This window comes from Carcharodon carcharias, chromosome 5, assembly GCF_017639515.1.
Source record: "Carcharodon carcharias isolate sCarCar2 chromosome 5, sCarCar2.pri, whole genome shotgun sequence".
Lineage (NCBI taxonomy): Eukaryota > Metazoa > Chordata > Chondrichthyes > Lamniformes > Lamnidae > Carcharodon > Carcharodon carcharias.
In genome coordinates this window covers 139,740,093-139,764,498 of record NC_054471.1, presented here as the reverse complement: position 1 = coordinate 139,764,498, position 24,406 = coordinate 139,740,093, and the positions used below count along the sequence as shown (strand labels likewise).

The 24,406-nt window shown below is 38.4% G+C and overlaps 1 protein-coding gene across 3 annotated transcripts in view; it reads right to left on the bottom strand.

Moving 5' to 3' along the window:
• Positions 1 to 235: 235 nt before the first annotated feature.
• The window catches only part of kpna5 (karyopherin alpha 5 (importin alpha 6)), a 40,497-nt gene continuing 16,326 nt past the window's right edge, over positions 236 to 24,406 (bottom strand). For 2 of the 3 annotated variants that reach the window (XM_041187168.1, XM_041187167.1), the window contains exons 6-14: positions 23,645 to 23,776; positions 22,893 to 22,981; positions 20,435 to 20,534; positions 20,119 to 20,282; positions 19,498 to 19,576; positions 16,018 to 16,143; positions 12,692 to 12,819; positions 11,751 to 11,959; positions 236 to 4,250 (exon numbers count right to left, since the gene is read on the bottom strand). In XM_041187168.1, coding sequence (XP_041043102.1) covers positions 4,063 to 4,250; positions 11,751 to 11,959; positions 12,692 to 12,819; positions 16,018 to 16,143; positions 19,498 to 19,576; positions 20,119 to 20,282; positions 20,435 to 20,534; positions 22,893 to 22,981; positions 23,645 to 23,776 — 1,215 coding nt within the window. In that variant the 3' untranslated portion in view covers positions 236 to 4,062. The remainder of the gene's footprint in view (positions 4,251 to 11,750; positions 11,960 to 12,691; positions 12,820 to 16,017; positions 16,144 to 19,497; positions 19,577 to 20,118; positions 20,283 to 20,434; positions 20,535 to 22,892; positions 22,982 to 23,644; positions 23,777 to 24,406) is intronic. The other variant, XM_041187169.1, reaches the window with a different exon arrangement.

Below are 24,406 nucleotides of genomic sequence, written 5' to 3'. Positions count from 1 at the left end.
ATATTATTGCTTTCATCATAAGCCCGAACACATTTTTTCTATCAGATAAAGCTTTTGGTTTTTTGTGAATTAATTTTTAAAAATGTGGTCTTTAGTGTTTCAGCACATGCTTCAACCATAAAGGAATTAAAAGGTTTAGAAGACTAAACAAAATTAGTAAGACACAGCACGTAAAAGCAAGCACATTGAATAATTAAAACCCAAAACATGGAGTTAAACAAATAGGAAATCAAAATCATGTGAATGGATTTTATTTTTTTCTTCGCTTTCCAGACATTACCAAATCTAATACATTCCATTGCAACTCAATCCATTAGCTTGTGTATGTTTGCAAGATATTCACTAGAAAACTATTCCCAGCCCAAAAGTGGAAGAAAAAAATCAACATCCTGAGCACATATGCAAACAATGCACAATCAAGGTTCGAGTTTTTTTGCATGATATTTACTGTTTCCTATCTTGGTTTGGTTTATCAACTTAATTTTGATTTAATACAAGTTCAGAGGTTCAAATTAAAGGAGAACAGGAATGGGTAGGGAGGGGGTGGTGCTGAGGAGAGGGGAAAACTGATTTAGGGCTGTTGATTCCAGGGCTGTTGCCAGCAACAGTAGAAAAAAGTAATCCTAAATGAGAGAAAATATATCCAAAAGCATGAATACTCATGTCAAACTGTACAGCTCTGGTCATCGTAAAAAAATATATACAAACAAACATTAGCTTTAATGATGTAGATGTGTTAATTTAGAGCACAGATTTTTCAAACTTTGAAGCCTTTCACCATGATTTATGTAACTATTGCTGGTATAGATGTACTGTAATTATAGTTTGTCTAATAAATGAAGCTGTAGTAAACACTTCTTTCTGCCTTCAGATGCATTAGTTCAGTAATATTAGTTTCAGGCTTACATTATTTTGTAGGATACAAGGGACAGCTAGGTAGCCAATACTAAATTGAGCTCGACAAGTGAGGCACAGAGTTTAACATATAGCTAATGCAGCAATCAAAAACTACAACACAAAATGCTCCAACAAATCTTTTCTGATCATTGCCATTTCAGCATTTGTATTCTGATTTCTCAATTCTACAGCACGTATACAAACATGGCATCTGAGCAAAACCACTGTATAAATTTGCAATTAGAAGATTGGGGCAAGGGAAAAGAATGCTTCAGTTAAGAAAGAAAATGCAAAATAGATATCCCTTCATAGAATTTTTAAATACATATTAAATTTTTTTCCCCAGTTAAGTGTTCATGAAATTGAAGTAGTCTCATGCTAAATATTAAGACTCCTTTTACTAGACAAAAATACTTTCCAGCATTTCATTTGAAATAATACTGTTGGAGATTTTAAATTAAGATTTGGTTGTAGGTCAAATACTGTGCAAATTTAAGTGAGTAATCTTTTAGTAGCAATGACATGGTAGCAATCAAGTAATATACATTGTGCATGTAGCCTTGGTGATAGAACTATATATCAAAACAGCCATGCATAAATAGTACGTGCAAATATTACTTTCTTTTTAACTTTGTATTACTGTCTATAAATTTCTAGAGTTTAGCTTTATCCAAGGCTCAAACAGCTACAAATGCAATTTCAAAATAAAATTTTCTTCCCCCTTGAACCTATAAATGGTATACGTTGCAGAAGACACTTTTCATTAAAATGCACCAGCTGCACTGAAAAACACCTTATACAACTCAAATAAAACAGGACATTCACAGAAGGGATGTCTTTGTTGTATGAACATATTGCAAATTACAACTGTATGCGTTCTAATAATGTAGCAAGAAACGCCTTTCCAAATGCTGATTTTTCTATATAATATATATGCACACAATAGTACACAATTACCAGCACTCAGCAGTTACATTTCATCATAATAGAACAAATTTGGCATATCATTTTTCACCTGGGCTTTAACAGATTAACAATCTGTCCCCTTTGAGATACTCTTAAGAATTACTATCGACATCTGTGGATGACCAATAACGCATTTGTCACATGTGCCTCCCTTAAAATAACAAGAGAATGCTCCACAAAAATGTTAAACAATCACCTAACATTACCAGTCATTTTTAGCCATGTTTTTCCATAGACTAGCATAAAACAAAATTAACTTTTAATTCCGGTAAGTAAAATTCAATATGCATTTCAATAGTGAAAAATTCAAAATCAAAAATCAATATAGTGAATACAGAATAGAATTAGCTTAAACATTTTTTTAAAGTTATGCATTCCTAGATTTAACCAAATTTATTTTCTTTCAAATTATTTAATTTAGCAGTGCAGTCCCCCACCTATAACTGGATAAACTTTTAAAAAAGGACTCTTGCTGGAATGGTGGATAACATTGGATTTTAGTAGGGAAGAAACATTAAACCAATAAATGTTTTGTATATTTTTACTTGAGCCTTTAAGCACACAAAACAATTTTGCTTTTATAAAAATCAATCACAGTGCAACATTCTTTAAACTGTTTGTCCATTGCAAGGCAGAAACAAAATCTTAGGATGTTGCAACAGAGATGAGAATGATATCTGAAACTGACTGCGATTTTAAATTGTAGATTATAATGAGGGTTTCAAGAGGATTATTGAGTCTTGAAGATTAGTGTAACAAGATAGTTAATAATTTTAACATCAGTTGGAAGTTCTAATTCGACCAATCGAATTAGTGATGAAGTAAACATAAGGCAAGAGTTATTCTGCAGTAGTTCATACACATATCTGGTATTTAGAGAAATTATTACCTCAAGTGAATAAGACAAAGGGAATTTCAGTAGTAGTGCTCATTAAGAGAAAATATGGTGAATGAATAATAAGACTAAACAGCATTGTTCTTAAAATCCCACTTTAACCAGTAACCTGTACCCATTTATTCAAAATTCTTTAGTCAAAACCTGCTAAATTTACTTGAGCTGATTTCCCAAATTGAAGAATCGTTATATCTCCACTTAAGTTTTAATGCAATTTTTCTTTGGGCTGGGGGTGGGGGAAGAAGAATGGAAAGGAAAAGAATGAGAGCTAGCAAGCAAATGAGAAAAGAGAGCTAAATTTACATATCACTACTGATCATGTATTCCTAATTAGGTGACCGTACAAGAGTTCCAATGATTGCCAGTTATTTCACTCTCTACAACATTCGTTCGTGTATTCTACACACCCTTAATGCAATTATCAACATGATGTGCAGTTTGTAATGCTACAATTTCAAGTTTCTTGTTCAGAGTGTGCACTTATGAAATTATCTTCCAGCAAGTTATAAACAATGTAAATTTACAGATTTCCATATTGAAATATAGCCTAGCAAATGCTGATAATCATTGTTTTCATTCACATGTAATTGACCTGTACTATAGTAAATAGTTCAACAAGTCAGGAACTTTTAAACAATTGTGTCTTAATTTAAAGAGAGGTAGATCTATCATTAGGGCGGGGCAGGGGGTGTACCTGTAAACTTTATTTACAGATACTAGTGTTGAAAGTTGCAGTGCTAAGTAATTTGCTCAAACCATGTATTTTACAAATCTGAAAATTTAAATAAGAGCAATATAACTGCAGGACCTTTAGAAAGGATTTTGGTCAAATAGGTTTAGACTTCAACTCCATTATTCAACACAAAGTGTACCACACTCTAACAGCTTTTGAGGCTCTAGAAACAAAGAATAAATAAGTATTCTGTTTAAATTAGGGCTGTAAACAGTTAAATGAAACAGTACGTTTGGATGGCTGCAATTTCAGCTTAAATATAGGTGAGTCTACTATTCCAACACCTTTATCTTTGGAGCAATTCAGATAGAGTTCAGATTGTTATGACCCCAGATACTTAAATGAATATTAAATACGAAACATGAAAGTCAACAGCCCCAGTTTAAATTTAACCTTAAACTGCAAATAGAAAAGTGCATAAGCTGCCTCAAATTTTCGCCCTTTCAAAAATGTTTCTAATTTTAAACTGGACTACAGCAGCTTCGTCATGATTTTGGCTCTGAGGATTTATGAAGTTCTTTCTGAATGTGGTGTAACGGCGGTATTATAGACAATTTCATCAATCATGCATTTAGAGCTGGAACCCTTCCATTGGGGCCTCTTGCTGCTGGAAGATGAACTGTTGCTGGTTTTCATCCACTTGTGGTGCAATGCTCGAGTCCTCTTCCTCTATACCAAAATAATGCTCAATCAGGTCGAAGGCCTTTTGATAGATTTCCTGATTTTCATGACTTTGGAGAAATTCAATTTTGTCGAGGCCTGTAATTACAGAGTTCACAATTCATTGTTATGTATAAGTAGCATTACCTATCATTATTTTCACAAAGTAACCTACACAATGTGAATAAAATGTTATGCACCATATATTTTGGGGAAAGGTCATATGATTACTGCCTGAGCAAAATTTGTCATCAACTATTTCAAAAGAAAAAATCAGTGTTTCCTTTTTTTGGGAATAGCAGAGCCAAGTGCAGAGGTATGAGCGTGAGCTAGTACATGAAAATGCAGGAGATATTTTTTAAAAATACAAACTTCCTTTCCCCTCAGTTACACAGGCTCTAGAATTTTGATTTTCAAAACAGACCCGGGAATCCAATGCCTGCATAACTTCCAGATCTCAAATCTTATGTTGCAACTACTTAGCTTACACGATGCTATCTTGAAATATAAATACCCTAATTGGGCCAGAGGCGAGCTCGTCACCCAATTATTTCTGCCAAGCATAACCAGGCAGCGGGAGGTGCCTGAAGAGTATGAGCAGCAAAAGCAAATGGCAGCCACAATAACACCTGCAACTGCCTTGTAGAAGACAGCAGGCAGCAACTTGGATGGCCAGCAGTCTCACTGAGCACAAAAGTGGTCAAACAATCAAATGGAAGGTAAAGGGCACAGCCTGGTCAAGATCCCCCAGTTTCTGAAACTTTTCAACATAAAAAAAACTTAACTTCTGCCTGTTATGAACCTAATAGCTGTGCACTAACACATACCAGATTGCTTGGGTTCAGTGACTTCAACTTGGACAATTCCCTTCCTGCCCTCATATCCCATTAATACGCCCCTCAAAGATCTTAATGCTAGGGCAACAGTGGCTGAAAAAAGCTTGAATATTAGTGACCGAAGACAAAAAAGTCTGAAAAGTTTTGAGACAAGTAGTCATGTAATTACAGCACTTTTAAATGATCAGTAGTGAAATGCTAATGCTTCTAGGCTAGTGTTGTCCAGCATGCTGCCCAAGAGGTAGAGTACGGCCTGCCAAAGGTTTCTGTCCAGCCCGCCAACCTTTCATAATCTGTGTCGAAACAGACCTCTGACCTTGCGGACCACTCGTGAACGATGGCAGTCGGTCCCATCCAGAATGCTCCTTGCAGTTTGATACACCCCATCTCCATCAGAAGCGCCAGAATGCACGGGCATGGGAAGGCCCCATCCCATAGACCAACTGTTTGTGCAGAATATACACAATGCTGCTCCAGGAAGCTGAATGGGGGTGATCACACCCTCAACCACAGAGTGTGACTCTTCGACACCCAATCAGTGTCAGACGTGTGACAAGCACCCTGGAGTGGGGGGGGGGGGGGGGTCACCAACAAAGTGATATTGCAACACCTCCCCCATACACAGCATTTTAATTTGTTTTAATTGCAGGCGTTCTCACAGAACCGAGTCTAGAGACACAGACAGGCCACTTAAGAACTGGTTTTAATGAAGCCGAGTGCTGATGCAGAAGTCAGTCCCTGGCCTCTCGTGTATGTCTGTTTGTTAAATCAGTCTGAGCTAGAGCGAAGATGGAGGAGATGCTACTGAATTTAACCCCCAATGCCTTTTAAACCCTGTTCAGCCCAACAATTTCCGATGTAGGATTGTCAGAGGTAGGTAGGTACTAGGGGAGATTAGGTTGTCCAACAGTCACTGTCTGGTCAATTTAAAAAGAGTATGGTTTTAGGAACAAGGATTTAGGTATAAGTTTTAAATCCACTTTATGGTGTTTTAAATTCATTCTTGGGATATGGGCATCGTTAACAAGGCCAACATTTAATGTCAATTCTCACTAAATCAGTGTTCAATATAGTGACAAGAAAGCAAGCTAATAAATTAGTTTTCTCATTTGAAGCTTATTCATAAAAATGCACTTTTTTTGTTATTTTGATTAACAGATAGAAAGATAAATTTTTGCTATATCTTTCTGAAATTTGCTTACTGGTCCTGAGAGAGAGAAAAAAATTGAAATGTGCCCCTTTACAAGAAAGGGTGGATATCCATGTTCCAGGCCACTTTAAGTAGGTGGAGTTATTAGATTTCCAATGGATAGAAATATTAGTTTCCTCTTAAAGAAGCACAGGATAGCCTTTAAGGAAGCCATAGATATTTGCACTGCATCATTATGAACTCAGCAACTCACACAGTTGAGTTCAGCTTTAACACCACGTATGCCCAAATAGATGTTGCCATGGGAGCCCCTCTTGGCACAGCTCTTGCAAACACCTTTATTGGGTTCCATGAGAAATGGTCTTCGATGGAATGACACCTAACCTCCTGTCACTTGCATATTTCCAATATATGGATGATACGTTTGCTATACTTAAATCCATGGCAGCAGGTAATAATTTCCTTACATGACTTAATGGGCTCTATCATGCGTTCAAATTCACCTTTGTATTGGAGCAGTCAAATGAACTCTGTTTTCTTGATGTACTAGGGGATTCTCTACCATGGCCTACCACAAGCCTACCTTCACAGGTCAATATACACATTGCAATTCTTACAGTTCCACACGCTATAGGATTGGTCTCATCAGCAATCTTGTAAACAGGGCCCGAGCCACTTCTCACCATGAAAGCTTGATGCTGAAATAGGGCGTATCAAAGGCATCCTGTAGAATAATGGCTATTTGATCAAATCATTTCACACTGTATATTGCGCAAACTCATGAACAGGCCTAAGGCCATCACTTTCAGCCCTGAAAAGTGCTGAGTCTACTTCAGATTACTCTGGAAGGGCAAAGTATCTCAAAAATTTGAGCAACAGGGAAAGCTAGCTGTGTCACGCAGCTACTATGCAGTATCAACACGAGTGGTATTTGCCATTAACAGAATGCTGCAGTCAAGTCAAAAAGGTGCTCGGCGTATCCCACAAATTACTAATGCAGTATATGAATTTCAGTGCCAGTGTGATGCTAGGTATGTAGGCCAGAGGTCCCAAAGACTGGCGGATCGTACCAAACAGCATGTCCCTTCTGCTGTTTGCAACAGGCAAGGTACAGACCTTACCCAACCAGCCTGTGCTTGTAAAACTCAAAACACTGTCCTGCTTTGATGAGATTCCATGATTGGACAACATTTTCTAAATAATCCTCAGAGTGCTAAATTACACTGACAACCATTTAAGATAGTCAGTCGGGTTCGCAGTGTGGGGCATTTGCATGTAGTGGAAGCTACATATATTAATATACAGGGTCATGTTACTTGCAGATAGAAAGAACATGTACACGCATTGCGCCCATTTCAGCTGAACAAAATAAGTGATAGTCATTCACTGGTTCATTCCGCAGGGCAATGCCTTGACCAGAGTCAAGCAGCCTGGTTTAAATTTCAAAATGCTTGGTAATTAACTGTCAGTCACTATTAACTGGTGCATTCCCCATGGCAACGTCGCTATCAGGGTCCACTTGATAACCAATCAGCACTCTCTTCTCACACAGTATAAAGTCGTTGCTTCCCCAACACTGGTGTTCTTGCGATTGTCATGAGTGCAAGATGAAAAGCTTTGACAAAATTTATTTTTTCAGCAATACTCAAGTTTCCTCTGTTTACCTCTATTGCTGCCAAGACTGTGGACCAATGCATTTGCATCAAATCACCAAAGAGACCTCAGCATTTCAGCATTCAATACAATTAGTGCATGTAGTACAGGATGAAGTCCAAATTAATAACATAACGTTACCTTGCTGGATTATGGACATACAAAGCAAAGCAAAGGACCATAGCAGTGCTTTGTAAACTATTTTCCAATGTGACCCCGCTTTAACTCACCACCATCTTCTAAAAGGGAAATTAGGATGGGCTACAAAAAGTGGTCTTGCCAGATATGCCCGCATTCCTTGAGCAAATATATAAAAAACCTCTTGAAAAACTCTTGAACCTAGATGCCAGCAAATGCAAAACAGCAATAAAGCAGCATAGTAATAATATTCAGTATATAACTATTAGAGTTAGCATATTATAGATCAGCATATATCATATGAAAATTTGTGCTTTTAAAATAATTTGTAAACATGTTATTTTATGTACTTCATATAGCTTTCAGCCAAGTTCTCTCTAGTCCCTGGTGACAGAACACTGAAGCCCCTTTCACTCTCTACTATCCCCCATGCTCACATTATCAGCTCTACTCCCCCACCACACACATGGCCCTCTTCCCAACAATCCCTCTCCCAACATACTCATTCAACAGTCCCTCTTCCTAACCCTCTCTCCACCACTCATTTGCTCATCAGCCCTCCTCCTAAGGCTGGCCAGGAGTGCATTGGAATTGCTATGTCAAGAAATAGCAAAGACATGGACAAGAGTTTCAGTAGCAACGAGTTGAGGCATAGCTGGGCATTGTTATGGAGGTGGAAATATGCAGTCTTAGTGATGGTGAATATGGGGTTACAGGTGCACCTTGGGGTAAAATATGACAACCAAGGTTGCCAACAATCCAGCTCAGCCTCAGTTGCCAGGGAGAGGGATGGAATTAGTAGGTGCCTAGAGTGTACAGTTTAGGCAGGGACCAAAGACAATGGCTTTGGTCTTTCCAATAATTAGCTGGAGGAAATTTCCACTTATCCAGTACTGGGTACTGGACAAGCAGTCTCAGAATAGAGACCGTGGAGGGTTCAAGAAAGGTGGTGGTGACAGAGAGCCAAGAATTTTCATAATACATGCAGAAATTGACATATTTTTGAATGATGTTGCCAAAGGGCATTATGTAGGTGAGAAGTAGTAGGGAACTAAGGATAGATCCTTTTGGAACACCAGAAGAAATGGTGCAGAACAGGACGAGAAGACACTGCAGATGATTTTCTGACTACAGCTGGATAGATAAAATTGGAACCAGGCAAATGCTGCTCCACTCAGCTGAATGGCCTAAAACAATTATAATCACCAGGGAAAGGGTACTGAGAAAATTATTAGAACTAAAAACTGACAAGTCCCCAGGTCCTGATGGACATCATCCTAGGATCATAAAAGAAGTGACTGCTGCTGAGATAATAGATACATTGGTTTTAATTTTCCAAAATTCTCTAGATTCTGGACAGATCCTATCAGATTGGAAAATAGTAAAAGTGATTCCTCTATTCAAGAAAGGGAAGTGACAGAAAGCTGGAAACTACAGGCCAGTTAGTTTAACATCGGTCGTAGGGAAATTGCTGGAATCTATTAAAGAGGTTATAGCAGTGCCCTTAGAAAATCTCATGCAATCAAGCAGGGTCAACATGGTTTTATGAATGGGAAATGTCTGACAAATTTATTGGAGTTCTTTGAGGAAGTAACAAGCAATATGGATAAAGGGGAACCTGTGGATATGTTGTACTTAGATTTCCAGAAGGCATTTGATAAGGTGCCACATCAAAGATTACTACACAAAATAAAAGCTCATGGTGCAGGGGCTAACATATTAGAACGGATAGAGGGGTGGTTAGCTAATAAGCGGAGAGTAGGGATAAATGGGTCTTTTTCAGATTGGCACAATGTGACAAGCAGGTGCTACAGGGATCAGTGGTGGGGCCTTGACTACTTACAATTTATATCAATGACTTGGATGAAGGGACCAAACATATGGTTGTTAAATTTGCTGATGAGACACAGATAGGTAGGAAAGTAAGTTGTAGAGAGGGCATCAGGAGTCTGTAAAGGGACACAGACAAGTGAATGGGTAAAAAAATTTGGCAGGTGGCATATAACGTGGAGAAATGTGAACTTGTCCACTTTGACAGGAAGAATAAAAAAAGCAGCATATTTTTTAAATAGAGAGAGATTGCAGAACTCTGAGGTACAGAGAGATCTGGGTGTTCTGGTACATTAATTAGGAAAAGTTAGTATGCAGGCACAGCAAATGATTAGGAAGGTAAATGGAATGTTGTTTATTACAATGGAATATGAAAATAGGGATGTTTTGCTGCAGTTGTACAGGACTTTGGGGAGACCTGGGGATTCGGGGGAGTGGTGGGGAAAGTGGGGTGCGGGGAAGTTATCTTACAAGGAAAGGCTGAACAGACTGGACCTGTATCCATTGGAATTTAGAAGAATGAGAGGTGATCTTATTGAAACATAAAAGATCCTGAGGGAATTTGACAAGGTGGAAGCTTAAAAGAATGTTTCCCCTTGTGGGAGAGACTAGAACTAGGGGACACAGTTTAAAAATAAAGGGTCTCCCATTTAAGACAGAGATGGGAAGAAATTCTCTCTCTGTGGGTCATGAGTCTTTAGAACTCTCTTCCTCAGAGAGCAGTGAAGGCAGAGTCACTGTATATTTTTAAGGCAGACGTAAATAGATGATAAGGGAGTCAAAGATTATCAGGGTAAGTGGAGAATGGAGTTTAGCCACAATCAGATCAGCCATGATCTTATTGAATGGCAGAGCAGGATCGAGGTGCTGATTGGCCTACTCCTGCTCCTAATTCACATACTCGTACGACATTAGGACAAATTAACCCTAACGCAGAAAACACTTGAAACAATTTCAGATAAAACATTTAATTGTTTGTGCTTCTGTTTCCCCTTTTTATCCATCTTTCATCTAGTTCCCAATTTTGATTTAACTTTATTTTTCTACCGAAAATCATTTTCCTCAAAAAATCTTTAAAATTCTTTCCTTCCCATTTTTTTTGCCCTTCCCATTTTGTTAGTCAGAGGAACTTTCAAAAATTAGTCTGTGATGGTCTGAAAATCAGATTCGAGGCTAGTTTAGTATGACTAATTCAACAACTGATATTTAAAAACACATCAAACCAGGAAGTGATTGTTGCCACATGTAAACTTGCTCATGACTCCACCATCGCCAGCTAAGGGTTATTTCATTTCAGAGGAACAAAAGTTATACCCTCTCTTCTAGATATACAGGTAGAATATCCATTAAGCATAAATCCGATAACCAAACACATCCAAAAATCACATTCTTTCTGAGTCTCAATGACCTTCAGCGCAGGAAATTCCTGACCCGAAGCAACATTAACCTCGCTGACCATATCCAACCTTCATCGTGGGAAGTCTCGGGCCTGAGCTAACGCAAACCTCACCTTTAGTGCAGCAAGTCTGCATTTGATGAAAACCTTGCCGGCCAATTATAGCACAAGAGCTTGAACAGGTTGGTGCATGGGGACACTAAATGGAATGACATTTGCTACAGAAGTTCAAAGGCTCCCTAATCTGCCAGCGAGCACTTATCTGATAATGAAAATAAAACTAAAACATAAACTTTGCTGCATAGAATACAAAGTGATTTCTCTGAAACAATTCATATATTTTATAACAGACAAGTTTTCAGATAAGACCATCACCAGTTCCAATGAGTGCACCCAGAACGCTTGAACTGTATGTTGCCAGCTTTTCTTTACCTTCTGTTATTTTCTCTATGCTGCTTATCTTCTCTTCTTTAGTTTAGACTATAGCTACTAGGCGTAAGCTATTGTAATGCAAGTAGGCCTGGTCATACATGCAGTATCTGAAAACTGAAATGCGATTGGCCTCAAGGATTTCAGGTAACGGATACTTGACGTACTATTTGCTCTGTTATCAGGAGTTTTCTCACCATAGGCTTCTTCAATAAGTGCACAGTATGGATTGATGCCAGTTCCATTCTGTTTGGCCTCTTGCTCTCCTAATCGCAGAATGTTTTCTAGTCCATTCAAAGCAACTTGCACTATTTTGGAGTCCATGACTGTAAGCAAGTCACAGAGAGGCTTGATGCAGCCCAATTCCACTAAATACCTTCAAAAGAAAACAAAGGTATCAGTTAACAACTGCTGGTTTTAGTAAATTGATTATACAACAGAATCTGAATATCCCCAAATCATTTACTGAAAGGTGTAGCAGTTCTGAGTAGAAGCAGATTTTGTTTTAGCAGGTATTCTAAGGTTTTGACTGCTACAATAAAGAATAATAAACTAACTCTTTTTTTGCTATACAACTGCGTAAAGCCCACTGTTGAGTGACCCAGTGATAACTTTCAGTTAATGTAACAATTTACTTCAACTTACAATTTAGGTGTTAGTCAAGTTTTTTGAAAAATTCCAAAATTTGCATTTTATTAGATAAATGTTGAGACAATTACTAATAATTGCATTTAATAATAATAAGCATTTGTAACAATTCCATTTTGTTAATGATTTGAAGTACAGGATTGAAAACTTGAATAAGGATCACATCATTCACTTAATTTTATTGATAGATTTTTGTTAATAGAATAGACAATTGAATTTTAAATGACAAAGACTAAAAGTAGTGCGAAGCTTTAGAGAACATGGATTCCAAGACAATGAGTGAAACAGAATGGCTTTGTACTTGAGCATTTCATTGGAATTTTCTATTACAGCTCATCTGAAGCTGGTACATAAAAACAACTTCCTAAAGATTAAGTGTCTGAAAATACAGTACCCTGATATGGATGGGGTGGAATTGAACATGCGCATGCACATTATCTCATTCACTGGTTATAATTACCTGATCTGTTCTGGAGTCCCCCCGGAAGTTGCATTTGTGATAGCCCACGCAGCTTCCTTCCTTGTGCGGAATTCAGCCTTTTGGAGAACATCAATCAGCACTGGGAAAATATTTGCATCTATTACAGCCTATTAAGAATAAAAAAAGAATATGAATATCAAATCAAGTGGTCTGAACATATTAGGTAACAAAAATGATATAAGACAGGCGCTGGCTGTTCAAAACTAAATTTGAACTGCGTGCCGCATCTTCCCTTTTCAAAGAACTGATTTTTGCAGTTGCTATTCTATTTCATTTTTGCAGCTAGGGATTTCGAGAAAGGTGAATACACTGATCATTTCCAGTAAGAGCTGAATATAAACATCACACACAATCAGGCTGGTAGAAATCTGCTAACGTTTCTTCAAACCAAAACTGGCACGTCGCACATCATTCTCTAACTGGTAGAAAGACTAGCAAATAGTATTTGCTTTTCTTTAACTGGCCATCAGGAAGTGTAACAGATTTCTATCCTTATTTTCTCTTTCCTTTTAGCATACAACAGTATATACCTCCAAATTTAATTGCTCCATCATTGTTGGCTCTGCCTTCAATGGCCCTAGGCTCTAGACTTCCCTCCTGAAACCACTCCAACTCTTTCCTCTTGTAAGATGCTAATAAGAAACCACCTCTGTACCCAAGCTTGCAGTCATCTGCCTTAATGCATCATGTGCATTGGTGCCAAATTTGTTTGATAATACTCCTTGGGACGTCTAAGTCATATATAAATGCAAGTTGTTGTTGGGAGATGCAATATTTTAAAATTTATTTTATTAACTTAGTACAGTACAATTTTTAAGACATGGCTTGCTGATTCTGCATCAGTTGTAAACTTGTGTTGAATCTCAAAGAAAAAATCTGACAAGTACAGAAAGCACAGGTTTAGCATTTTCTGGGCAGCCTCCCTTATGGACTTTAACATGAAAATTTGTGAATCTGCCAGACTATGACGTTTAGGGAAAAATGCATAATCTTGATTGTCTTTGTCCCGTGAGTCGCTTTCATTTGTAGATTTTGATCGGTTCCCAAAAAGTACAAGTTAAAGTGGAGCGGATTGTAACACACTGAAACAGGAGTAGGATATTCAACCCCTTGAGCCTATTCTGCCATTCAATTAGGTCATGGTTGATTTGAATCTTAACGTGAACCATTTTTCCATTTCTCTTGATAATTTTATTTAACAAATCTATTGATTGGTCCTTAAAATTTAAACTGATCCAGTATGCACTGATATTTGGGAAATTAACTCATGGTTTCCATTACACTTAGTGATAAGGCGCTTGCTAGTAGTGTCCTAGGCCCAACCATCTTCAGCTGCTTCATCAATGACCTTTCTTCAAAGGTGGGGTGTTTGCATTCAGCACCATTCGTGACTCCTTTGATACTGAAGTGGTCCATGTCCAAATGCAGCAAAACCTGGACAATATTCAGGTTTAGGCTGATAAGTGGCAAGCAACGGCCATCTCTGACAAGAGAGAATCTAACTATTGCCCCTCAACATTCAGTGGCATTACCATCACCATCACCGAATCCTCCACTAACAACATCCTCAGGGTTACCATTGACCAGAAGCTGAACTGGACTAGCCATATTAATACTGTGGCTACAAGAGCAGGTCAGAGGCTAGGAATCCTGCAGCGAGTAACTCACCTCCTAACTCCCCAAGGCACAAGTCAGGAGTGTGATGGAATACTCTCTACTTGCCTGGATGAGTACAGTTCCAACAACACTCGAGAAGCTTGACACCATCTAGGACAAAGCAGCCTGCTTGATTGGCACCTCATCCACAAACATTCACTCCCTCCATCACCGACAAACAGTGGCAGCAGTGTGTACCATCTACAAGATACACTTCAAGAATTCACCAAGGCTTCTTAGACAGCACCTTCCAAACCCATGACCACTACCATCCAGGAGGGCAAGGGCAGCAGACACATGGGACACCGCCACCTGTAATCTCCCCTCCAAGCCACTCACCATCCTGATTTGGAAATATATCATCGTTCCTCCACTGTCACTGGGTCAAAATCTTGGAACTCCCTAACAGCACTGTGGGTGTACCTATACCACATGGACTGCAGCAGTTCAAGGTGGCAGCTTACCACCACCTTCTCAAGGACAATTAGGGATGGGCAATAAATGCTGGCCCTCACCCATGAATAAATGGGAGAAAAAAAATAATCACTTTGAGCTATAGTTTTGACTTTTTTTTTCCTGATTTTGCCACCAGAAGAAACAGAATAATTTTGAACACCTGAATTTGATCACCTCTCCAACGTCAAAATTCAAGGGAACAGCATGTCATTATTAATTTAACCCTTTAAGACTTGGTATAATTCTGATGAATCTGCACTGTATCTTTCCAAGGCCAATGTTTCTTTCCAGACATTCAATGCCCAAAACTAAACTCAGGGCTCCAAACAGGATATGTCCAAAGCATTGTGTGAAGTATCATTTCCTTACTTTTGAATTCCAGCCACCATGAAATAAAAGACTACATTCTATTAGCCTTTTAGATTTTTTGAACCTACACACCAACTTTTAGTGATTTATGTACATCGACACCTAATTTCCTTTGCTCCTCTACAGCTACTAGTCCACAAAGAAAATATTCCAAAGTCTCGGCTTCCAAGTGTATGTCCTCACATTTCCACACATGGAATTCTGTCATAGTTTTCTTTTCCTCTAGTTAGCCTATGTGTTGTTTCAATTTTCTTCCCCAATTCTCACAACTTGCTGTTCTTCCTAGCTTAGTCACCCACAAACTTGGATATACAACTCTCCATTATAAACGCACACACATTATAGATAGTGGGAAGTTGAGGACCCAGTACAGATCCCTCAGGATCTTGTCATATTATATCTATCAGAGAGCCAGCACTTTATCCCTGCTGTCTTCCACTTCCTGACTATTTTATTCCCCCCCGCCGCCACAACCTTTCAGGACAATGATATTTACAATCATATGAAAATAATGCACAGAAAATGACTAGCTGCTCCACCACACCTGCCTCATACAGATATGCCTTCAGCTGGACACTTAGCCACTGACTAACAATCTCCTGTGAGAGGCGGAAAAAAGGGTTAAAAAAAAAAACAACTAATTTATGGGGAAAAAATCTAGAAAATTCCAGATGTTAAAATGTCAAAGCAGATACCACACACAAGCAGGACACAATAAAGACCAACACTAAAACCCTATCTCACTTTTACTTTGTGTAGCTAACATATGATAGGCAACAGGCAAATTTTACATTACTTTTGGAAGTATAGTGCAAGTACATCACCTGTATTTGTGCTCTATTCCCAGCAGTGATGTTGGAAACTGTCCAGCAAGCTTCCTTCCGTATAGATTCTTTCGGACTGCTCAACAAATGAAGGAGGCAGGGAAGTGCAGAGCAGTTCAAAATCACCTAAATGAAATAATAAAATGTCAACATTGATAGGCATTTCTACTTAGTAATTTTAAGGTGTGAAAGTTGGCACAATTAAATGTCCAAACTCAAATGGAAGATTGTACAGAAGCATGCAAATAAAAATTTTAAACTTTAAGGTACACCAACTCGAACTAGTATTATGAAACCTATGGAGACCAAAAACATAAAGGAACTGAATTTACCAAATGAACCCAGATACTGATGACAAGATTTCACATTTCATAACTTCTACTTCAACAATCAAACCAAAATCAACATAAATTAAATATTAACAGCCACATTGTATTCAATAGAAATTAAAAAGTACACTTTAAATAGCCAATACAACAAAGATGGATCTCTCAGATTTACTGGCAGTCCCTTTAGCACATCTGGCGTCACATTTAACCACAAAGTTGTTCAAAATTCTGTCTTTCTTGGATAGAATTCCACTTTCTATCTCCAGGCAGGATTTAACCACCCGAGTCTCCTCCTCCAGCCACTTCTAACCTAGTCCTATAGGGAAAGTCTTCACCAAAATGGCCAGCTCTGGTTAATTAGTCCTTTCAAAGTAATTGAATCAGCGACAGTAATTCTACTTTTCTAATCCCCGTTTCTGGATTCAACCTTTGGCTGCCTTCTTTTCAGCTGTGCCACACACAACCCTCCTTAGCTTGCCTGCACTGCTCTGCTGCCGAAATCTAATCTCTGAGGGTTCTATGTTTTCCTTTACCCCCAATCAGCTTATTTCCTTAGCAAACTGAGGTCACAGCATGATTTTTCCAGAAATCTGACGTCTCAATGAGAAACTTGAGGTCACAACTCCCTTTCCCAGAGACTTGAAGCTTTAATTTCTCTTTCAATTAGGAAATGCCTCCAAAAAAAAAGGGTTTTGAAACCAAAACCTGCTTGCACATGCTTCCCCATTGGTCCCGAACACTGCGGATTTCAACACACTAGGTATATTGTTAAAAAACAGGCTAGAACCAGTGAAGTGGATTCCACATATCTAGTTTACAGTACAGAATTTGTGCTATTGTTCAGCAAATAAAAATTTTAGATGGCATTATTGCAGCAGAATTTAAATATTTTGCCATAGAACACAAAATAAACTTATTCTAATATAACTACCCCATTCCCCATTATATAACTAGCAAGAAAATAGAGTCCATTAATACCCTCTAAGCAAAAAGGCAGCTAGATCTTTAAGCAAAGGATTGCACATCATTATATTAATCCTACTACTTGTAAATGACCTTACAATAGTGAAATTTTCTCCATTCATCTACCAGACATTTTCACACGAAGCAGAGAATTTTAATGTGGCTGTGTGCATGGATTTAGATAGTAAAACCAATAAACACTGTACTCACAACTGCTGTCTTACCTGCCCTTGTGAAAAGTGTTTGTTCTCAGAAGTTGTGCTAAAGTTGTATTTTACACACTTTGATACCTCCAAAGTTAGAAAAGTAATATCTATATACATTTGAGGATCATATGTCTGATCTGCACTTTGGAACACTAATCCCAGAACAGTATTAATACTGTTTGTGATGTTAGTCTGGATCTCAGATAAGGACCAAGATAACCACCAGCAGCAGAAGCAGTACCTGCATCAGGAGAAGCAGGAATGCATGCCGTACCAACAACAACCTCTTGACAGAAAAGGGGGATCAGCAGGGAGGTGCAGCTTGCAGGAATTCATACACAGTGCAGAGGACCTACAGGCAGAGGATGAGCTTCTTTGACAACGTCTGAACAGTGTCTCCGGAGGCTCAGAATTGCACCAGGTGATGGCAGACATTTGTAGTTTGTTAGAACAAGACATGCTGTCAAGTGGCTCTGGTGGTCATGCTTTGGCAGTGGCTATCAAGTCAAAACTATCCTCAATTTCTTTGCCCCTGGATTCATCCAGGGCTCTATAGACATTTCCAGAATCTTGCAGTCAGCAGCCCACACAAGCATAAGACTAATGGCTTGTTGGATAGCATGGGTAATCATGGGCGCTTTTCCTGCAATGACGATAGTCAGAACAAGTGAAGCTCTGTTTGCAACTCCGGTTGGTCTCCTGCACATAATGGAATTAAGAGTCATATTGGACTCAAAACGTAAACGCTGTTTCTCTCTCCACAAATGCTGCTAGATCTGTTGAGCTTTTCCAGCATTTTTTGCTTTTAATTTCTCCTGCATCCACAGTATTTTACTTTTATTATAGTAATTAAGGCAGCTAGATCAACCAGGAACATTCATCAACTGTAAGAGCTTCCATCCCATCCACTTCCATCAATGTGCAGTTGCCATGCAACCACAAAAAATATATTTATGGCTATGTGCAAAAGGTTCCTGATGCTTTTGACCTACAGCAGTCCACCCTCCTGACCTAGTCACACGTTGAAGCGAATGTACTGACTTGGTCGTTGAGAGACAAGCAAAACCCACTTAAAAACATGACTGTTATCTGTGTGGAACCCAACCATTGAGGCCTCTGAGAAGTACAATGGAAATCATATGACAACTAGATGTCATTAAGCAAGCCATTGGCATGCTGCAGATGTGCTTCAGATACCTGGACAGATCTGGAGGCACCCTTCGGCATATACCAGCCAGGATTTCTAGAGCTATTATGGTGTGCTGCACTCAGCAAAACAATGCACAGCACCAAGGTGTGTGCCATCCCTCAACAACACCTCTCCCCACAGCACGCCATGATGTTAAAATCCAGCCCTACAATTTCCCATAAAGCAATGAGGTGAACGACCACTTAATCAATTTGGATGAATCTGCTTGAGAAACACTGACAAAGACAGTAGAATAAATGCTTACTTTTGTGATCTTTATCACCCCCCCCTAAAACAGAATGGGCATACAGATCCTTGGTTTAGTATCACAACTAGAGAAAAACTCCACAGAATTCCCTCAATACCAAACTGAAATATATGTCTAGATTATATGCTTAGGCCCTGGGTGGAGACTGAACCTGACTTTTGACTAAGTCAAAGTGCTCTCAGCTGATTCAAAATGACAACCCAAAACCAAAGAAAAAAATGCAACTGAATAAGAATAAACAATTAAAATGCCATGTGTACTTTGGGAGGGCGAAGAGGGTACAGTTAACTTGTACAAACAAAAAGTATCAAGAAATTACTTCAAGATATCTGAAACAGTTAATTTCAAGACCAAAGGTTTAAAAAGCCACATACTGTCAGGGAGAACATTATGTTTCAGCACTAGATCCATTTAGAATAGTTCATGCACAGATAATGCACAGTTGTGCTGAAGAGGAGATGAAAATAACAGTCTCACAAATATACTGTGAAGCTAAAGGGTAGCATTTTCAAGGTGTGCTCTCACCTGTGTCTGGATGTCATCGCCAGTAACTATGTTTCCAACAGCTCTCAGTGCAGGTGATACAACCTTATAATCATTATGCCTATTAAAGAAATGCAGGACAAAATTAGCACAACTCATTGCTACATTTCAAAGGAAAATATCTGCAAATCATTAAAAAAAAATTTTTGTTCAGCAGGAGTAGACATACAGAACACAACTGATTTTATTAAAAACTAAAAGCCTCTAAATGATTTTATTTATTTAAGGAAATAAATATTACTGCTGCCATAATAGGTATACTTTATCTGACACTATACAAAACAAAACATAAGTTGAATAAAATCAAATGGTAATATATTTTGAGATTCTTGAACAGGTTAGTCCCTATTAAGTAGTATTATTTACTAATTCCTAAACTAGGAGCCTGCCAACACATTATGACTATGGTCACTAGTTTTGGTGACCAAGTCAAATTCAATTCTTTAATTATATAGAATTGAGATTCCTGGTGGTTAGAAAAATTACTCTCAACAATTCTCTGAAAATCAAATCAATGGTTGTATGATTTCAATAAAATGCTTTCGAAACAGAAAAAGAACTACGATCACATTAAAAGCCAAGAAATAAAATCCAGATACTTACATCAGAAGCTCCACTAATCGCCTGCAAACTCCAGAATCAATAACTATTTGTATTTTCTCATTGGGTCCATCGGAAAGATAAGAAAGGGCCCAGCAAGCATCAGCCAAGACATCAGGATCACTGCTAAATAAAAGTCTTGACAATACATTCAAGCAAGGTGAGACCTAAAGCAGCAATACAAACAGTCATAAGATTTATATTGACTTAAGAAACTGCACAATGGAATAGTTTCACTCCTTAGTTTAGCATCGACTTCAAAACTGAAACATATTAGGAATGAGAAATGTTTATGTAAAAAAAATGCCTTAAACCATACCTTATCAAAATCTGGGGGTGGATTTTTTCCCCTGCAGAGGTTGGACAAAGCCCACACAGCATTTCTTGTTGTAGTAAGACGGTTCGATTTAGTTAATAACCTGGAGTTTTAAAAAGTCTACATTAGGAGAAAAAGTTTAGCAAGGAAGCAATCCCATTTTGTTATCTTAATTACACAGCCACAGCATTTATCAACATACTAAAACTGAATATTCAAAATAGCTTTGATGACAATAGTTCTGGTAAACCTCTATTATGTTACATTTTCCTTTAAAAATAAGATATTAGATTACTTGCTACAACAACAGGTTCAGGAGAAATAATCTATCATTCCTCCTTTGTTCAGTCTCAGCATAGAAAGCTGTACAACAACTGTGGTACAATGAGGTCCCACAACTTCAAGCTTGGAGCATATCAGCGCCAAAGTGCCTTTGCACTGATATATCTAAACAAAATAGTAATATATTTACATAAAGCACGGAAATAACTCCTACAGCACACAAGTTCTTCTCTGTATATTGCTTTAGAAGTGTATACTGTACAGGTAGAGTGAGCCTTAATTTTCTTTGGCAGCTCCTACACTAACCACTGTGCAACAATATAAAATGCTCCAGTATCTACTTTGATAATCTGTGGGGTAATTTATTTACCCAATGGATTTTTCCCAAAACAAGCCACCATGTACAGTAGATTATAAACAAAAGTTGATCATTATTGATCACAAGGCAAACATGGATAAGAAAAACATTCAACTTATCTTGGTTTTCACCTCCACTACACAATCTGGAAAGCAATTTTTTTAACTTCATTCACAGGATGTGGGCTTCGCTGGCTGGGTCAGCATTTATTGCCCATTCCTAATTGTCCTTGAGAAGGCGGAGGTGAGCTGCCTTCTTGAACCACTGCAGTCTATGTGGTGTAGGTACACCCACAGCACTGTTAGGAAGGGAATTCCAGGAGTTTGACCCAGCGACAGTGAAGAAACGGCTATATATTTCCAAGTCAGGGTGGTGAGTGACTTGGAGGGCAACTTCCAGGTGGTGGTATTCCCATTTATCTGCTGCCCTTGTCCTTCTAGATGGTAGTGGTTGTGGGTTTGGAAGGTGCTGTTAAAAGAGTCTTGGTGAATTCCTGCAATGCATCTTGTAGATGGTACACACTGTTGCTACTGTGCATCGGTGGTGGAGGGAGTGAATGTTTGTGGATGTGGTGCCAATCAAGTGGGCTGCTTTGTCCTGGACAGTGTCAAGCTTCTTGAGTGTTCCGGGAGCTGCACTCATCCAGGTGAGTGGAGAGTATTCCATCACACTCTTGACTTGTGCCTTGTAGATGGTGGACAGGCCTTGGAGAGTCAGGAGGTGGGTTACTTGTCGCACGATTCCTAGCATCTTACCATGCTCTTGTAGCCACAGTATTTATATGGCTAGTCCAGTTCAGTTCAGGAAGAATAAAAAAAGCAGAGTATTACTTAAACAGAGAACGTCTGCAGAATTCCAAGATGCAGAGGGGTCTAGGTGTTCTGGTGCATGAGTCACAAAAAGTTAGTATGCAGGTACAGAAAGTAATTAAGGCAGCTAATGGAATTATTTATCACAAGAGGAACTGAAGATAAGTAAGGATGTTATTCTTCAGTTATACAGGGCATTGGTGAGACCACATCTTGAACACTGTGCGCAGTTTTGGTCTCCTTATTTAAGGAAGGGTGTAAAAGTGTTGGAGGCAGTTCAGATGAAGTTTACTAGATTGATACCTGGAATGAGCAGGTTGCATTGTGAGGAAAGACCGGACAGACTGTTTCCACTGGAGTTTAGGAGACGGAGGGGTGACTTGATTGAAGTATATAAGACCCTGAACAGTCTCGACAAGGTGGATGTGAAAGGGATGTTTCCTCTTGTGGATGAGTCCAGAACTAGAGGGCACTGTTTTAAAATCAGGGGTCACCCTTTTGGAACAGATGAGGAGAAGTTTTCTGAGGGTTGTGAGACTTTGGAACACCCTGCTTCAGAAGTCGGTGGAGGTGGGGTCATTATATATTTTTAAGGTGGAGTTATATTGATTCCCTCGCCTAACAAGAATCTAAGGTTATCGAGGGTACATTGGAATGTGGAATTTGACACAAAAACAGATCAGCCGTGACCTTATTGCATGGAGGAACAAGCTCGAGCGGCCAGATGGCTACTTTTGCTTCTTTTTGGTGTGTTCTTGTCGCTGTCCAAACTGATTCTACATCTTCATCTTTAGAACTAAGGTCATCACTCACTATTGTATTGTCATGTCATTCTTAATTAACAGAGCAACCCCACCACCTTTTCCTAGCTTCCTGTCCTTGCTAAAATGTCAAATACCCTTGAATTTTCAGGTCCCAACATTCGTCACCTTATAGCTACGCCTCTGTAATGGCTATCACGTCATAACCATGTGTACACACATTTTTCATAGGTCTACTGCCATGAACTTACTGTAAGAGAGGTGGAAGAATTCCACAATTTAACACAAAGTCTCTGCATTCAGCATTGTCCCCCGCAATGTTGCCCAGTGCCCAGACTGCCTGCAAGACAACACAACAATCAAAAATATTGAAAGGTATGCCCACTTAAAAGTTATATTTTAACATTTAAGAGGCATTAAAATGCTACCAAAGCTATTTGTGTTTTCAATTAAGTTGTTCCCCTGACTTTTCTGGATGCGTGGAACACACAGGATTAGATCACAGGGTAGTCTCTTGGCAAAAAAAAAAGCAATATTTTTTCAAATTAGAGGCATTCAGTACGATATTGATGGGCAACATCATGTTATGAAGGGGCAAAATAAGAAAACACGTTACAAGAACGTCTTTCTGCCCTTTCCCTTTACTCAGCGTGCTTGTATTTGTAAATTAAGGAAACAGAAATAAAATGTAAAGATCAATATTCACTGTATCATAAATGTTGCTTTTCAGTGTTGACAAAATCATTCCAATGTTCAATGCTTGAATGTCTAAAAAGACTTCAATAATGTCACATTTTTCAACATACACTTAAGATGTGATTAATCTAAATATTCATAATGTGACATAATTAAGAAACCAAAACTGCACATAATTTCTACAACGTAAATTTTCCCCTCCAACACCACCAAAAAGATCAATATCACTTGACTCTTCAAAAAGAATGAATTAGATATAAAAAATATGTATAGGAATTAAATAATATATACAGAAGAGAGAGAATACCTGTTCTTGCACATCCTCGTATTCGGACTTAAGTAGCTCAATGAAGATAGGAACGGCATCAGCTTCTATAACTACTTTAGTATGGAGAAATGTTCCAGAAGCAATGTTTGTTAAAGCCCATGCAGCCTCAAACTGCAGATTTAAAAAAAGCACAAAAGTTAACAATCCAATGGATTACTGTAGCTCTTCTGCCATTACTTAAAGCATTAATAAGGCACCAATTTCAGTTTGCTATTCTTGCACATGTATTTTCTGTATTCAGGGCAAGACAAACATTTCATTCTAATTAATTATGCAATACTAGCAACTTTGCACTGGAAGTCACAGCATATCTATAATTCTATAAAATAAAGTATCTACAGCATAGAAACACATGATTCTCAAGATTGCTTTCATGAGGTTGGAGGTATAAAAATGTAAAACTTTTACTGGGTTGGCTGCACTAAGACTAAATTTAAAAATGAGCCAGAAAGAAAAATTCAGAAGTCAGTGCAATACAATGTTTGACAGAAACATTTGTCATTAGGTTCAGGATGGCATTAGAAAGAGGCCTGTAACAGAAACATCTGAAGTTGTTAACCTTAAAAGTCTGAGTGGCCATAGAAAACCATCTGGCTGATGAACAATACCCATTGTTCTAAAATTCTGCTGCCTACCAACCACTTTCCTCACTGCAAAAGTAAATACTTTACAATAAAACAATATCCACCAATAGTGTACTTTTTTCCCATTCAAAGGAAAAAGCCAAAATAAATAGTTTCT